Here is an 18,685-nt window from a genome sequence, read left to right on the forward strand (position 1 = left end):
ACATGTTAATGTCAGAAGCTATCACAAGAAATACTGAAGACTTCAGTGACATTAAAAACTCATGATTCGTACCATGCGTTCTGCATATTCCCATATGCTTGTGAATATACTGGCATTTGGAAGATGTAAATAGTTACAGATAGTGGTAGTTAGAAATGACTGGTTTCTACATTGTATATAAACCTAAATTAGTGAGTCATCCTTACAACTTCAACTGATAGCCCAGTCCTGTGTTTAAAACCCTCAGAGGACAGCAGTGAATCTCTTGGTGAATTCTACACTCACCTTCAGGAGGTTCAAACTTGTTTGCCAAGAAATCAGGAGAAGTGATTACTCCGCTCTAGCTGGCTGCTTGACAGAGCACAGAATTTGCCTGTAACACCACTCCAGGACACTGGTAGTCAGGAGATGTTTTCCTGAGTGCCTGCCCAAGTTACACCTTAAATGTTTATAATTTGTATCACACTCAGTACACTAGAAATTTCCAAGAATACAGCATTACACTAAGTCAGCTTTTGCAATGCAAGTACATCAGCAAACATCTTCTTTCAAGCATACACTTAATTCCTTAAAATTAAGTATGATAAAAGTTAAACTCCTAACTAGAATTCTTGACAGCTCTTAAATCAGGTATCACTTTAAAAAGGAAATCTTCTCCTGTTCAGATAGAAAAGAAATCAAAAATTTTCCAAAGCAGTATTAGAAAAGTTGATTTAGGTCTTTCTTAACTTTTAATATAATTCCAGTGATGCAATCAACTCACAACAATGTCAGTCTACATATAAACATCACTGGATCTAAACTTCTGTTTTTTCTAAAAAATTAAGCCAGATTTAACAAATTATTAAAACTTTATCTGAACTCTGGAAATAAAAATGGTTATTTAATCTTATTCAATTTCAGAAAGAAAACTGTGGTGATTTTATCTATTAAGGAATGTCATTGCAACTATCAACAAACACAAGGTCTGCCAAGAGGATATTGAAGGAAAAAACATCTAAGTATAGAATTCTTCAGCTACAGCTGTCCTAGATCTCTACTTGTTTGTGGTATCTTTCACTGTAACTGATTCCAAAATGTCAAGTGCATTTAAACTGAAGAAGAAACAGGCTGTAGGGAAGAAAGTTTCTTAACCTCACAGACATCTCTCCTTCCAAGCTATTGATTAATCTCTAAACACCACAACATTTTGAAAAAGCTCATAGTAACAACCTCAACAGAGGTGTCATTGTTACTACAGTTTGCTTTCTGATGATGACAGCCACATGAGAATTCCTGAAGTTGTTGATGGCTCAGAAAAATCTGCCATTCACAAACTGGGAGCAATACACTGATTTCTGCAAGGACAAAGCTAAGCTACAGAATGTTATCACATATAATTTTATCATGCAAAGATACATTGTTTTAATACTAAACAGTGGCATCCAAACTGGCAGAGAATTAAAACCAGAACACTCAAAATTAACTACGGGAAGTCATCAATAAAAATTATAAAGACTTAGCCTAACTATTAGAAATACAAGAGCCCAAACTATCATATAATCCTTCCTTGCTGAATTATTGAAACAAGCTTTTTAAAGTAATAATTCTTTCACAGTATGTTTTCAACCTGCAAGTCCATGCCACCCTTACTAGAAAAGGAAAGACCCATGCTAACAAATCTAATGAGAGAAGGAAAGAGAAGCTAACCTCAAAGTAAGAGCTATAAAAGTAGCTGAAAGCAGAACAGTAAAACCTTTTCTTTCCAGCAAGTTGTAAAAAACAAGCTACACCTCTGTATATCAATCCCATTCACTTATTTATGCTATGTTTTGAAATATGATTTGGTTCACCTGTGTAGCAAAACACTAGCTATTATACTAAGAGCTGTACTGTAGCATTTTTCATTATTCAGGTACACTCAAAGAAGTAATGAATTAGATAAGATTTTTGTTCATAAGAATCCTTTAGAAGGCTTGTTATTCTATTAAAAAAAGAACAAAACTGGAAAGAATTTTATTATTTTTAGTTTGCAAATGCAGAATCCTTGCTCTGAAGCTGCCACAATTCCTCCAATTAGTCTTGTTATGAGCCTTGGATATTCTCACAGAAGTTGCCACAAGACCCTGGACAGCCAATGCAGGAGCAGCTGACAGAAGGCACTATAAGACAACCTGATTTGCAGGAGGTTTTTTATAGCTTTTTCTCTCAGATATAAGATTCAGAAAAGCAATTGTAAGCGTTCTTAAACTCCTTTGTTTTCAAGAGAAGTTCAGTTTATTTCATGTTGAATTCTTTCTTGAGCTCTTTTATTGAAAAAAGTAACATTGAGTACTGTTAAACATTTTGATTTACAGTTAAGAAGCCCGACACAAACAATATTTACTGTAATATCACTGAGATAACTGTATATATGAATGAGCTGATTTGGAATTAAAGCAGAAGACTTTTTAAATTAACTGTTTATTGTGACTTTAGTCTACTATCACACCCTCTGATTAATTCAAAAACATATCTAAAGCATTAATATAGTATTAGTTTCTTCAAGGGTAAAGAAACACAAATACTACATGCAGTAGTGAAGTTTATATTTTTAAAAAGATGATGTGAAAACAGTGATACCTAAAAGATCTACAAATATGATTTGAGGATTGAAGTAAATATCTTAGAGCAATGCACAAGTGAACCTGTTTAATCAAGAAGATTAATGGTGACTTGATTACTGTGCTTCTTTGTGGAAAGAAAATACTAGTTGATAGAGGCCCTTCATTTCAATGGACAAAGCCAGAAAAAGCAATTTACAATTTATTTTTTTTTTATTCAATAGAGTGAGACCAATTAACTGCTAGCATCAGAAAGCAGTGGAGCCTCTGTGACATCTTTGAAATGTGAATAGCTTTTTTTTGTTTGGTTTGGTTTCTTCTAAACACAAAGTGCTGAGCTCAACATGGGGTAAGACCTCTCTAACAGGCACAGAAGTTAAATGGTCTAATGAGTCCTCTGGTTTGAAGGCTACAAAAAGATTCATAATGTTGGAGTTTCACAACTGGTGCTACCTTTCTTGCTGCTGACCTTAGCTGCTTTAAACATATTGCTCCCTTGGTGTGCTTCTGTGAAGTATCTCATTCCCAACCACTTGCCAAGAATGTAAATAGTCAACACATGATTCATAAGAGCATCTCTTAAAAACAAACACAGGCTTAAACCTTCCTGAAATGGCTGCCTTTAAGTGAATCAAGATGCTACAGACACATAAGAGACTACCTGAATTTTCTTCTCCCCTTTTGTTCAGAAGCTATTCTGGACATTAATTTCATCCTGACAACATCAACCGTAATGGAACTAGCAGCTTAAACAACAATAATAATAGAAAAACCCAAACATATTTTAGAGCTGATAAGAAATTATTTTATAATTTTAATTAACTTCAACTTCTAAACCATTTCTCAAAAGCAGCTGATGTTGAAATACATACTTTAGTGACTGAATATTTCGGTCTTCCACACAGCAATTTACCACAAAGAAACATCAGCCATGGCACATCTATTTCTCTTGATGATCGTGTTATATTTGGTTTCTTTAATTTATTGAGAGGACACAGCAAACCACAGTGATGCATAACTGAAAAATTATAATCCTAAAATAGAGTCATATTATTTTCATGAGACAACAATGAAAATTTGGTAAACAATGAAATTAATTTTTGAGTCAGATTTTCTTAAACTGAATTTCCATATCATTAATTCCCCTTAGTTCTGGGCTAGAAAAGGATGACACAGGAACCTTTTCTTATCCAGTACCTAAACAATATGCTTACATTTTCAGGAAACAGTGGAAGGTTACCTGTTGCCATATAAAATATATCATACAGATAGTATCAGGATTAAAACAATGCATACACCAAATCTCAGCTTCACTTTAAGGAGTTGATCCTTTGGGAATACCTGGCACAATTATAACATAACAGATTTATTTTATATATATATATATAAAATATTCATACATACAGTCGTCCATGCATCCTCTTTTTCCTTCAGTGTCAAAGGTTCTCATTAGAGCTTTCCTTTATCCCTTCAAAATATCTAATACAACTAAACCTAGGTGAGCAAACTAAGTAATCCATAGTGTGTTTAAGATGTTCCTTTAATATTTTATGAGCACTACCTGAAATTACAGACTTTATCCTGCAATAGGTTTTATATGTATGCTTAAATGACATACACAAGTAAAGTGAACCATGTCCCCTCACCCTTGCAAGATTAGCACACATCTCCAATTGTGCAATCCTTATTTAGACAAAAAAATAAGGGTCTAAACTGCAGCAAGAAGGATCTATCATTAAAGGGTTGTGAAGCACTAGAGCAAGTAAGAGCCACAGATTAAATACCTTCACTTCAAATTTGTTTTTTCTTGATTCAATGACAAAGTGCAAAGCCAAATAACAAACCAATCCAAAAGTAAGTCTCCCAGAATTCCAGATCCTTTGTTAACTGTTTAAAAAGTAGCTAAAACCCAAAACTTACTCTCCCTGAACAGTGAAGCTGGGATCAGCTAAGAGCATTCTCCATCCAACAGTTAATACTATCACTAAGCAACACCAGAAATCTACTTACTATCATGGTTGAGTACACTGGTTTTGAAATACTACATGAAAATATTAAATCTAAAAAATGAGCAAATGAAGCCATTGCTCAATACTTTATCCACTGTAAAACCAGGCAGGTATTTATATGACTCTAAAAAGAGACAATATAACCCAACCCTAAATTCTGTTCTGCTTAACTGCTTTGCAATGTATCTAACATCTAATTATGTATAATACTGTATCACTGCAACATCTAATATGCACCACACATAATCTGATTTATTCATAATTTTAAACAGCAGGTGAGTAAATTTGCCACAAAAATTCCATGCTAATGCTGTAAGGATATCTCTGCAGTGTTCAGTATGTATGCCAGTGTTTTACTTAAAAGCAACTTAAGTCCCTGCATAAAACTGAATTTACCTACAAAGTACTATGAGACTTCATTTAGTCTTATCAGCAAAACACAGAAGAGGAAGCATTCCTCTAATATCTGAAAGGAAAGTACATGAAATAATAAACAGAAATTATATGGCATAGAAAGAGAGAAAAGATGCTTCAAGATCAGAATAAGCAGCTTGAATCTGACATGCTGGGAAAGAGAAACCCAGTGAACTGTCCAAAGACAGTTCTGCAACTAAACAAAGTTAAGGGTAACCTAGAAACAGCTTCTGGATTACAAACATGAATGCTATGTAACTGAGAAGAGCACAACCTAGAAGCTCTAAATTAGAACATCTTTCCATTCATAATCCAAAAACTATCAAGATCTACTCTTATCTTACTCTGATAAAGTTACTTCTTTGTCACTTAAAAATGGTCTTTAAACCACTTCACACCAAGGAAGAACATTCTTGACATGCCCTTAGTCATCCTGTATTTTGCTTCAGTCCCTTGAGCTACTTTGGTAGCTTTACTTGTACTCAGACTCTGACTGGAGCTCAGAACAGACTATAGACCAAATTTCCAAGCTCAAAATTCACCCCTGTGGGTATTGTTTGTAAAGACAAGCAGAATTTGCCTTTCTGTATCTGCAAGTTATATCTCAGGTTTTCCTTGCATTTAAGGCAATCTCCAGGCTGAAACTGACACTGTAGTTTAATAACTGCTGCTTATCAGGTGTTTCACTTCAGCTGCCTTACCTGGCTATCTTCTTTGCTACAAAATGTCCCTAATGGCCAACGGCAGTGATACACAATTCTGGACAAACACATGCACAGGAACACAGCAATTGAAAAAACTAAATTCATTTGTCTTGTCTAAGCTTGGCACTTCTTTCTAAAGACAGACAGAATCAACTGAATTCTGGCAATGTCATTCAGAAAACCATGTATTTAACTGAGATCAACTTAGAACCCACTTTACAGATTCTGTGCTTCTTCTCTTGTATCCTTTGACAACATCAAATATTGTTTCTGAAGTTATATGGTCACAGTTTCTCACCAGAAAGCTTTTCAACATTAAAGGATTGATACATCCCCCCCACCAACTCCAATGATGAATACCTGTTCTGAGAGAGGCAAATTTGAAAGACTGTTAAGCCTTTACTGCATTCCTCAAAACATCAAGGGTAGACATAGTAAGACAGTTTTATCTAACATTTATCCTTGAAAATAATTTGACTGTGAGCAGGCATAATATGAGTACACATGTCACTTGAGTGGGAGGAGCTAAAGACTTTGTCCTAAGTTAGGTTCTACATAACTTCATAAGATCTGTGGCACTGCATGGCTATCACCAAATGCTGAATCTAGTGCAGAAATCCCAAACAATGGAAATGAAGCCATAGGGAAGCACATCCTCATTCTGCTTACATTGCAAAACAGTGACACCCACTGGCAGCAACAGTTCAAATGCTTTATTGTTGCAGTCTGAATCTACTTGATAAGAGCTGCTAAGAAGCTTCCCTTCTGAAAAATTAATTACAGTAACAACCATGCAACCTTACCTGTTGAGTCAGCACTACTGCCAGAGTTTTCAGAAACTGCATTACTAAGAGCATCTGGAGTAACTGCAACATAACCTTCTGGAGGAAGATCCACTGTGTAAACTCTTCTTGGAGACATAACTGTAGCATCCTTATCTACAAAAAAGAAAATCCAAAGTATCTGGCTCAATATTGGTCTCACTACAGATTTTCTGAAGTTTTTCCAACTACAGCAATAAGTGATCTTGAAAATCCTTACAGAAGGTCAGCTGAGGAACACAGAAATTATCCTATGACCAAGAGAACTGCATCAAATTTCATTGCATCTACAAATAATCAAACACTCCATGGGTTAGTTCTTTATACCAGAAGCATTTTTTTTCTATTGTATCAGACAAATAAATCTTCTCCTCTATCTTCAAAAGAAGCTTCCACTTATAGTGATATTTTAAGAGAGACTAAACATTTTTTTCCCTATTCAGCATGAGCACAGTATTTCTTTAAGAACTGCTTCACAAAAGATGGATGGATGGATGGATGGAAGCTTATTAGGAAGTGACAGAAGCAACAGAAAAAGAATCACAAACTATGGTTTGTCCATTTGCACACTATTTAGTCACAGCCTATACTTCTCTGAAGGGCAAAGATAAAGGAAGTTTCAAAGTCACACTTGACTAAGCCTCAGCAGGGCCTGCCCCAGAGGACTCACCTCCTCATCCTGCTCTACTTCTTTCTGGGGCAGCAGGGGAAGTGCCAAGGGCCAGCTTTCCAACTATTTCTTTACATAGGAAACTATTTGTGTTGATGGCAGCAGTCTGTTTTTGCATGTTTTGTTTCCCCTTTGAAAGGTATTTAAAAGTACCTGTAAGAGCAGCAGTAGAAACCTCATTTGTTCACCAGACAAGAAGTGACAGACACAACTCTGCTCCATTCACACCAAGTCAGACTGTATTTCTGTACAGAGTAGTGACAACAACAGAGATCAACCACAGTGAGAAAAAAACCTTTCCAGAAGGCCAGGATTTCAGGTGTCTCCAGATGTTGCAATGTAGTTTTAGATGGCTCAGTGTGAAGCTTTTTTAATTTTGGATTGTTGGGCTTCTTTGGTTGTGTTTGCTGTTGTTTTGTTGGGTTTTTTAACACTCAGCCAGCTCTGTAAGTCAGCACAGACACAGCACTAGCCTTCCCTTTTTGGGGGCAATTTGTCTCTTTAAAACACAGAGCTAGCTGTTAAAATGATATACAATAAAAACATTTCTGGCAGGTGGACACAGTCAACCTCCTTACACCACAAACTTGTTTGAAGTTCCCAGATGATCCAAGTCGATCACCAAGGTGTAGCTATGTGCAACTATGGTTGGACTAACTCCTAAATATTTAAAATGGGGTTGCATCTGATAGATCCCTAATGAAAATTACTTCTATATTTCTAATGCAGAATTTAACTATGCACTGACATGTCTCAGACAGCCTACTTCAAAAACAAATATTCATTTCTGAGCAAAGTACTTCTGAAAACAACACTACTGTTTTCATCATGAGGGAATAAATTTGTTTTGAAAACACATTAGAACAAGATCATCTTTTTCTTGAATGAGCCAGAAAGTTTCCAGTATTGATAATACTTACTTAGAGGGATAATAAAGGGAAAGAAATAAATGAGAACATTGAAGAGCAACTATGCATTTTGGAAAAAATCCATTAAAAATTAACATGGGATAATTCTTCAGCAGATCCTTTCCACGTAGATGATGCCAAATCATTGAACTAGAAGTACCTGCATTGACTTTTTTCTCTCCCATTCAGGTTGATTAATGATGAACTGCTAATTAGTGATAGTTTAAAATTATAAGGATATATAAATGTTTAAGTTATTCCCTTCTGAAGGATTTCAAGTTTCCTTTTTTTCCATTTTTATTTAGGTTTTGTAAAACAAAGATAACCAGGAAAACCCTAAACTTAATTTACAATAGCCTTAAAAAACTCAAATCTTTTAATCATATAAGCAGTAACTATATTGAGATAATAACCTTCCAGACAAAATAGTTATACAAAACAGAATTTGAGGAACCATCTGTAGCAACAATCCTACAAGGAAGAACAGTTACAAATCCTTCTATGGAAATGAATGATGACTCAAGACTATATTTTTTATTTTACCTCTTTAAATGGGAATCTCCAAATTACATATTTATTCACACCAGCTGCATCTTTAAGGAGCTTGCAAGCTCATAAATCAAGAATCAATCTTCGCTAATCTTGTGCAAGTGTGTTAAACCAAACTGTTACCATATCTACATCTGGATTTTTGTAGCCTGGGGCCAGAGTCTCCTTGAGCCAAGAAGAGATGTGTTGGTCAAACAAAGTCAAACATTGCTGCAAAGAAAAAGGCTGAGCTTATAAAACTGCAAAATAAAGAGGGTTTTTTTGATAAACAAAAGTAAACAGATATTAGAGATACTAAAGAATCCTCCCCTTCTACTAGTTAGAAGTAGTTAATCCCATTTCTGAAGTTTTATTTTATGGGAAAAAAAAGCTCCAACAGCTAAAGGTCATTTACAATGCCCCCAAAAGAGTAAACATTTTGCTTTAAGGCAAACCAAGAATACAGAATAAATGTTTTCAAACTCTCTAGCTTCTATTCATGTTCCCCACACAGAGATCCACAGCATGTAACTCAGTGTGGTGGTCTGTGCACAGAGTAGGGACAGGCATCCTATACCACGCCATTACCAACATTACATCTCCAAGCACGTTAGTTGCTGGCCAGCTATGTTATCTCTTAGTATCTTACTACAAACCAGTATCAGATCTTTTTAGAAGGAGCTGAAGGTAAAGCTTCCAGCCATACAGAATTGTCAACTGTCAACAGTCAGTCATCTCAGGTTGCCTCTGCATTTTGTTAAGTTTATTTTTCAGCATCTTTAAACTATCCCCTACTCGCAGCTCAGAATGGTGGCACCTAGCACTAGCACAGTTTCCAGGCTGCCTGAACACCAAGCATGGTTAGGCACACCTCAGACACAGCCAGAGGACAGTCTGGGTCCTTAGCCTGCTGTAAGACTAAACCTTGGACAGAGACTGAATCACTTGGAGGTTCTGTGCTGGGTTGGCCCTGGCTAGCAGCCCAACACTAGATACTCACTCATTCTCCCCTCAGCAGGCTGAGGGTGGGCTGGCTTACAGTGGGGTGAACAGGACTAAGAGAGCTCATGGGTCAACAACAAGGAGACCACAACTACAAAAATCTTTCCTCAATGGCTCTTTTCACTCCCAACTTCACCCCTATTTCTTCTCACTGCAGGTCATACCCAGTTCCTTCAGAGAGAAAGAGCAGTACAAGGAGGTGGGGGTAATGTTTCAAAGTTTCTGCTGTTCCTTACTTTTCCCCCACAGGGGTTTTCCATGGGCTGCCATCCTTCAGGAATATTTACTCAACAACAGAGTACCTTCTCCTCCTCTGACCCTAGGGTTTCCACTGTTGCCACTCCTTTTAGTTCCTTCCTGTCTTGGGATTGTTTTCTCATTTCTTAAAGAAGTGTCCCCTGGGGTGCCCCTGCCTCAGCTGTGGGCTCAGCTGTGCCCTGCAGTGGATGGGCTGGAATTGGCTGTGTCCAGCACAGGGCATCCCCGGCCTCCCCTCAAAGAAGTCCCACTGCCAGTGACTGGACACCAGGACCCTGTAAAGTTTTCCAATCAAGACAAAAACTTTATCTTACCTGTGAAGTGCTTCTCTGCAACTCAAAAAGCTTTGATAACTCACCCAAATTTAAGTTCCCACAAGGCAGAACTCATAGGAGCAAACAGAGAATCCAAGTCAAGATAGAAAATCTTGCAGCTCCCCCTCCTCCTCCAAACAACTGTAAGTTAGCCCAATCTTACCAAGATTGTGATCTTTTCCACAAAATTACCCCTTGGAAACGCCCAGTTATCATTTTTCCAAACAGACGGAAAAAGTTCACCCCCAGAAATAAGTCTTTATAGAACAGCACAGTGTCCTAGTTCTGGCCAGGACAGTTAATTATGCTTTACAGCAGCCAGGTGCAGTGGCACATGCCTGTAGTCACAAGCTGCTGGGTAGCCTGAGCCCACCTGAGCTCTGGGCTGCCCTGAGCCGTGCCCAGAGGACATGGCCAACACACCAGTGTTACTTAGTACCACCTTAGGTCACTTCCAAGGGCTCTTGCTTCCAAGAAGGGTGATCCTTTCCAGTCACAGGGAATGCCTGTCAGGCAGAAGAGCTGTTTGCCATTGTTTTTCAGTGTCCTGGGCTGGGGTGAACATTTTGCATGTCAACCACCCTCTCTTTGTACATTATTGTTATTAGCATTGTTGCTGTTACTGCTTGTTTTCTTACCTCATTGCTGTTTCCAGTAAACTGTTCTTTTCAGTGATGACCTCTGCCTTTTGTCTCCAAGAGGAGAAGGAGAGGGGAGCAGCTGATGGTTTTCTTTTCAGTGGGAGTACTAAATTTGGGAGTACCACTCCTAAACCATCCTACACAGGAAATGAGGAATTGATGCTGAATCAAGGTCTGAGTCATTCAGTGTCATACCCTCTACAAAAGTCATTATTGGTAGTAGGCATTTTCTGTGCAGTGTTACAGTAGATATGACCAGACAAAAAATAAGGCTTGAATGACGTCTGTTATTTCCCTTAAAAATTTTGTATTAAAGTATGATTTTACTTAGTATGTAAGCTAGAATATGACCCTATTATAGCTATTCCTCATTTTTATTGCATACAAGTGAGACTGTGACCCCAAAACTCTTACAATTCCCAAGGAACATAAAGACCTCGTTATCTGTACACAATAACTTTCCCTCATTGACTAGCAAGACAAGCATGTATGCAGACAGGATTCAAATCCTGGGCAAGAGTCGTCTCCTTCAAAAAACCTCATAAACTGAAGCGTACCAAAGGAGGTATCCGTGACTATCTGTACATACCTTCAGTGTCCTCCTGAACTACAGTACAGAAAAATAAATACTTTTTCTGTTGATCAATGCGAACACATCAAAATATCCTTCAATTGCATGAACAATTCCAGTGAACCTAAATACCTACCCACTCCTCAATGTATACTCATTTTTGTTCAGACAATACCCAAGTTCCTGGACACCAAGCTATTTCAGTCTATAAGGTACAATGAAGTAACCTCAGGGACATGAGGTGCTACATTATGTACAAACAACCTCAGTTCCCAGGCTGACTTAGCACAGCCTTGTGTTCGTCTCACACACACTAGAGTGCTTCCAGACAGAAGCTTTTAGTCTTCTGTGCAATTGGAAAGTGTGCTCCTTTTCCTTGGAGGGTGAAACTCCTACTGCTTGACCACAGTTTTCAACAGTATTCTCTCCCTCAGTACTAGAGAAGTCACACTGGGTGGAAAACAAAAACAAAAACCAAAAAAAACAAACAAACAAAAAAAAACAACAAAAAAAAAACCAAAAAAAATCCAAATGCTACCAGTCACTACAGACTCTACCTCATTATCATTACTAAATTGGAATAAACAAGAGCAGTCACTCACACCACTTCTTGACAGAAGATGAAATATATATTCCTTCCAAAGATTCTCCATATTTCTCTAAATACAAAAAAAAAGTTTTCTGAATGATTTTCAGATAGCCAGTTATCTCAAATACTGTGTTTTTACTGTCATATATTTTATTAGCATCAATACATGTAACAGAATGCTGAAGAAGCTTGTTCCTCTGCAAAGTTCAGAGCTGTGAAATTTTTTAATTCTGAAGATGTCTGCTATTCTTTATGGAAGGAGAAATTCCCCTCTTTGTCAAATAAAATGTCAAAATTTAAAGTTCTATTCTTAATTACACAATTATATACATTTAAACAATAAAGTGATAAAAGACAAGTCTTTTAATTTAAGAGATACATGTCCTCTGGCTCAGAGAATCCTTAAGCAGCAACTGTTGGAGAACATAGTGGGGAAGTAGTACAATACACTTATTCCAATCCTCTTTTTCAAATAGTGATGATCACAACATTATGCAGACAGCAATACTGAATTTTTTGATTGACCTTAATTTCTGATACTTTATTCAGTTATGTTTACACAAAATCAAGTCCACTGTCCTTTGATATTCAAGCAAAGCATGCTTTCACTGAATTCCCAGGGTGTTATTTTTTAGAGTCCTAGCCATATTACAGACAACTGCTCCCAGGTTCTTCTTAAGGTGTTTACCACTTGTGCCCTGCAGCAGTTTAAACTCAAGCTAGTGCATAACTACTTCCCTTCTGACACCCCACATTCCCAGAATGTGTTCAGTTCATTGAAAAGAGAAAGTGTAGATTACAGAGGATACTAGACAAGAGCACTGAAAGAAGAAAATGAAATGAGAAAATCCTCAGAAGTACTTCCTCATCATGGTGTTTTCCTTCCACTAGTCAAAAACCAAAAACTTCAAAAGGAAACTGAGGTCAATAAACTGAGGCAGACATTTTTTGTCACAGAGAAAAAACTGATTAAGTGCAAATCCTTCTTACTCTTGTTCTCACTCACGATTTGGGGAAGATTCTTTTGCCTTTTACCTATGAACCATTAAAATATCTACATTTCCTTGGAAAAAGTAACGAAAACTAAGCATAAAACAAAGTGAGACTGAAGCATGGAAAAACCACTGATCGAGGAAAACAAGAAACAGAACACTTTTCAGACGTGAAGCTGACTAACAAGCAGATGGTGGAATTAAAATTTTGCTGTTATCCGTTTTCTGAAAGCTGAATGTAGCAGGTAATGATGAAACAAATTATACAGCTAAATGGTATATGTGTCCCATATATGCCCTGGTATATGACTATATGCAATATTTTGATTAGATGTTGAAGATTTCTAGCTGTATAAGCAGAAACATAAAGTTATCTTAATGCTATGCTAGTACCCAGCTCAATTACTTCTCCTGCTGCAGATCTTCTTTGTTCAACACACTTCTCAAAAGCCAAATATATCCCTGTTAATCAATCCTTAAAAAAAAAAATAAATGCAACAACATTGATTCTAAAAGGCCATGCCTAAGTTGCAATTATTTAATTATCCTCACTTATGAAGTCATTATGTCATTAATGGAATGTACCTGAAACAAGACTGGAAAATAAATAGATGTGCTCATAAAAGTAAAAGCATACAAAATTTAAAGTTTAAAAGCTTTTGCACCTCTAAACTCACATTTTCTATTCCATAACTAGAAGCTATTGGTAACAGTCCCTTCTCATCTGTGTAAAAAACAATGCAAAGCACAAAATATTATAGAAAAGTATTTGCTGAGAACATAGTTCGGTACCAAGCTCATGTTGTAAACATTTCCATTTTTCAAATTGCTAGAAGGTAGAGTTGATAGGAAACACAAGTAGAAAGTAAACTTGTGCAACAGCAGAAAATATGGGATTTGACACTGAATAACTATGATTTTGCCAATAGCAGTGGAAGTGATAAACTCCCCAGTGTAAACTGGAGCAGGCTGTGTGAGACAATCTGTCCTGTCACCAATGCACTGAACATGATTTCAAACAAGGAGGTGAGGTGGACAGCAGGAATGCTAACACACAATTATTACACTGCAGTTTGATTCAATTCAGTACTATCAGCCATCTCTAGGTGAAACAAGGCTATTTTAGCAAGTTCTTCAACAAGCCATTTTTCTGTTTCCTTTACCATGATAATTAGTTTTCCTGCAGCTTGTTAACACTTAGAACTAAAGCTGGCATTTTCTCCTCTATGTAGGTGACTGTTACACACTGTTAGATGAGCTTCTGACAGAGCTCAGTCAGAAGCTCACAGAGACCAGCAGCTCTCCCTATGACAGCTAAGCTGCTTGCAATGAGCATGTAGAAGAGGAGAAGGAGTTAGCACACATACATAAGAACACTGGAAAAGGAAGGAATCTGTCAATCAGCAGCAAACAACCCCTCCAAAACCCAGAAAAGCATTGCTATAGGAACTGAAGACAACAAGAGAACTGTTTCTGTCACAAACAGAAGTTACAGATATTATACACACAGCCCACTCAGCCTGAACAAAGAGAAAGGTTTTTTTTTTCCTTTTTGTTTTGTTTGCTTTTTTTGTGGGATTTTGGATTGGTTGGGTTTTTTAGGCTGGGTTTTGGAAATTTTTTTCCCTTCTCCCCCAAACCCCGGATTTCTACATTCCCTTAAAGCACATAGCTATACTGGCTTGTAAAACTGGTTGGGCACCACTTTTACCAGAGACACCAGGGGTTGGTATCTGCAGCCAAATACTCAACTCCTGCATTTGTCCCATTTGCACAGCACAATAGCACTGTAATATACCATGCAATGAGAGAATTGTTAAACCCTTGAGAAAAGACTATAAGAGTGTGTGACAACACTTTGTTGTACAATAAATATAATCTCCACTGCTCTTTAGCTTATTCACAATAGACAGCTTTTCAAAGTAATTAACTAAAGCAAAGCTGAATTGTTTAACAAGTCTCTAAAGTTGTTTATTGCATTAAGTACTGCTAGAATTTAATTTCTCAACCATAAGCACTTCATCAATTTGATCAACTAAAAGGCAGGGCAGTTCATGCATATTTGTTAGACAAGTTTTGTCTCCTAGGCATTTCTGTCACCAGCTTAAGTTTTCTACAGTAAAATGGCTGCAGGAAGACAGGATTTGTATGAGGAAGGACACAGGTCCTGGTGTCCTAGCAATGATTCAAATGCAGTACACTGTCAACATCAATAACTTCAGTGGAACAAATAAGGAGAACACAAAATAATCACACAGCTGTACTGAATTTTGACATGAATTCCTCACATAGGATAACAGTGCTGGGATAGGTCACATTTGATAAGACCTTCATGTTTTTATTTAATTAATAAGTAGTAAATTGTGTTTTGTCCATTTACATAGCATAACATGGATTCCAGCTTTTTTAGAAAACTAAAACCTATTACTAGCAACAGCTTTGTAACGTTCCTCACTATTTCTTACTTAAATAAATGAAGGAGAAGGAAAGTTTAAGTTATCTCCACAAGATCCAAAACTCTGGCTAGGCTCTCTGCATTTCAAATTCCTCTTTCAGAATGAGGGAAAAAGCAAAAATCAAAAGTGGCACAACACAATTTATACTGACATATATTTAGCTTGAATGCAATTATCTTTCTTCAGCAACTCTGAAATGTTCATTTTTATACGGAAGATGCTAAATACTGATCAGTAAATTCCAAGTCTTACAAAAAGTAGTTATAATTCTGACCAAGAAAAAGGTCAGAGACTAAGGAGGCCATTTCCTCGTACTAGGAAAGGCTGAGGGAACCTCCAGAAAATATGTCTGAGAGAGGACCTCATCAATGTGTGTCAGTATCTAAAGCATGGGGTGTCAAGAGAACATTTTCAGACTCTTCTTGGTGGTGCCCAGCAATAGAACAAGAGGCAATGGGCAGAAACTGATGCACGGGAAGTTCCAGCTGAAGATGAGGAAGAACTTCTTTACTGTGTGGCTGACCAGGCACTGGAACAGATTGCCCAGAGAAGCTGTGAAATCCTGTGCCATGTGCTCTAGGATGACCCTGCTTGCAGGGAGGCTGGACCAGATGACCCACTGTGGTCCTTCCAACCTGACCCATTCTGTGCCAATTCTACAATTAGCAAATCTCTCGTTAGAAGCATGCACGCCACTTTTGAATATGTACTACAAAGCTATTAGAAATAATTACTGAGGTTTTAAAATACCAACAAAAAAATAAAGAAATCACAGAACTGCAAACCTCATGACTTCACTATATTAATCCTGGTTGCAAGTAGACCTGGCCCTAACAAAGGTCAAAAACTAACAAACCTTGGGACAGAATTTAGCCAAAGCCCATAACCACGTGAGCAATTTCTATTCTGAAATGCTCAGTCTTTTCCCAGATACTTTTTTTTCGGTGATACAGCAAGTTTTAAAGTATTTTTAAGGCAGCATATTCACAAAATATCCTTAGTTAAGGGAAAATTTCTCTTATTATAGGAGCTTTCAACTCTCCATTTGCTCTCTTTTAATGCTTTGCCTTTCACAAGAATCAGGTTCACTACTTGCGTGGAACTTTAAAATGGCTCAAGGTAATAAAGATGTAATCTAGACTCTCTTTAATTTTATGCTGAAGTAGGAAAAAAATCTTTTATTACATCTTTTGAAATGAAAAATTATTGCTCTTGCAACAGATGAATCAAGTTCCTCAAGGGGGGAAATATTTAGAAAGTCTTTTCTAATTGTTCTGGGGGACAGGAATTCCTACTTTGGTTACACACATTTTCTTACTAAGTATTTTGGTACAAAAGGGAAAAACTATTTAGGACAACTATAATCCAAAGGGAAGGTGTATCTTACTATCTATGCCCTAGAACTAAAATTTGGCACACAGGCAAGTGCTTTGTTTTGGTTTGGGTGGTAAGATTTTTGGTTGGCTGTTTTGGGGTTTTCTTTTGGGGGGGGGGGGGGGGTGGGGTTTGTATTTGTCTGTGTTTTTTTTGTTGTGGTTGGTTTGTTTTTAAAAAATATAAAATTTCTCTTTTCAAGCAAAAAGATATGACTACTCTTCTTTGGGGTCCAGAAGAAGCATGACATCTCTGCATGTTTTCTCCATGCCTAACAGAACTACCACCTTCCTGAAGAAAACAAATACCATTCAAAAGGCCTCTCTACAGTTACAAAGGACAGTGTCCCTCAGAATTTGCTTTTCACCTCTAGTTACTCCTGGTCTTATTGTAAGCTTTGGTTCCAGAACTATGTGAGGAGTTTTATGGGATAACCCCTTCTGATACCAAACTGTTGAGTATCCAAAATTAAATGAGAACCAATCATTAACATAGGTCCTGATGTTCCATCTTCTTAAGCATCTGACCTTCAATCTAATCTCAAAAAAGGCAAAAATTGTATGTAAAGACAAATATTTACAGGCTATAAAAGTATGACCTTAAAAGCCTGCATCTAGAAGGACAATAGAGATATGCCCATAAAATTTCAAGGCAATGCTGCAAACTGCATTCCAATAAAGATCAGAATCTCACAGGTGGAAGGTGGTGGGGCAGTTTAGCTCAGACAAATTGGTTATGGTATTTTCACAACCTGAGAGTACCTGTTAAAGGCAAATAAGGACATTGCGATGAGTTTTATAGTAAAATCTGTTATTTAATGCAAGAAAATACTTAAGACTAAGTCAGTTTATTTTAAAAGAAATTCTCAACCTTTTATTGCTACTAAAAATGATCTAGTGTCATTTTGTAGGACTGAAATAAAAAAATTTCAAACTAGGAAAGAGTTAGTATCTACAAAAAACCAAATTCCTTGTTTTCCACTGTTTCTTCCAATTAGTCATCTTTGACTACTGCTACTTAAATCATCAGCTGTCTTGTAGTTATGCCCATAATCTTTGGTCTGTAAGTAAGAAGTCACTTCAAACAGTTTATGATAAAAAAAAATTCAATCAATGCTTTTATGTTTTTCTTTCACCAAGGCCACAGACTTTATAGCTTAAACCTTCTGTCTATCTCTAAACATGTACTTTCAGTGTCCAATGCTATAACATCACCACATGTAAATACAAGAGTTTGTTAAATTTAAATGAAATCACAACCAGAAAAGAATGGTTGTGTGCTGGTTTCCCAGATGGGTAATTGATTTATCTTTTTTTTCTTACGATTTTATCACTTCAAGGCTTTTTTTTAAAGTACTTATATGTTGAACTTGAAACAAGACAGAACCCTTTCTGTACTACTGTGGCATTTGCATGCCTTCAACGTATAACAAACTTAGTTATAGTTTGCTGTTAATTTCAAAAACAGCCTTGTTGCTCTGCTGTGAAAATCCTAAATATAAACCTATTCTTTTTACTCCACGTTTCCTATCCCATAAGTTATATTTTCCCTGTATTAGGATACTGAATGAAAAACCTTTCTTTCATTACACCTTGAAGAATATTGCAATAGGAATCAGGTATAAACAAATCAGAGGAATCAAATCACAAGGTAAAATAAATTCTCCCCCTCACCTCCCATTTCAGTGGGAGTTTTGCCCTAATTTATACGGAATGGTATAGATTCACTATAAACAACAACAGTTTTAGCTTAAGAAATTACTCCATAGTTGGATATAATTAGCACACCTTTATCACAGAGCCAATAAATATCCTGTTACTTGTTTTGAAAGGACCATTAGTTACCAATGCTA

General features: G+C 36.8%; 1 protein-coding gene across 1 annotated transcript in view; it reads right to left on the reverse strand.

The window, feature by feature from the left end:
- The window catches only part of ERICH1 (glutamate rich 1), a 65,360-nt gene that overhangs the window by 28,184 nt on the left and 18,491 nt on the right, over positions 1 to 18,685 (reverse strand). The window contains exon 3 of the mRNA XM_054280271.1: positions 6,513 to 6,647. Coding sequence (XP_054136246.1) covers positions 6,513 to 6,647 — 135 coding nt within the window. The remainder of the gene's footprint in view (positions 1 to 6,512; positions 6,648 to 18,685) is intronic.

The sequence above is a fragment of the Melozone crissalis genome, unplaced genomic scaffold (assembly GCF_028551555.1).
Source record: "Melozone crissalis strain CALT ecotype California unplaced genomic scaffold, PUWL_Pcris_2 ptg000027l_1, whole genome shotgun sequence".
NCBI lineage: Eukaryota > Metazoa > Chordata > Aves > Passeriformes > Passerellidae > Melozone > Melozone crissalis.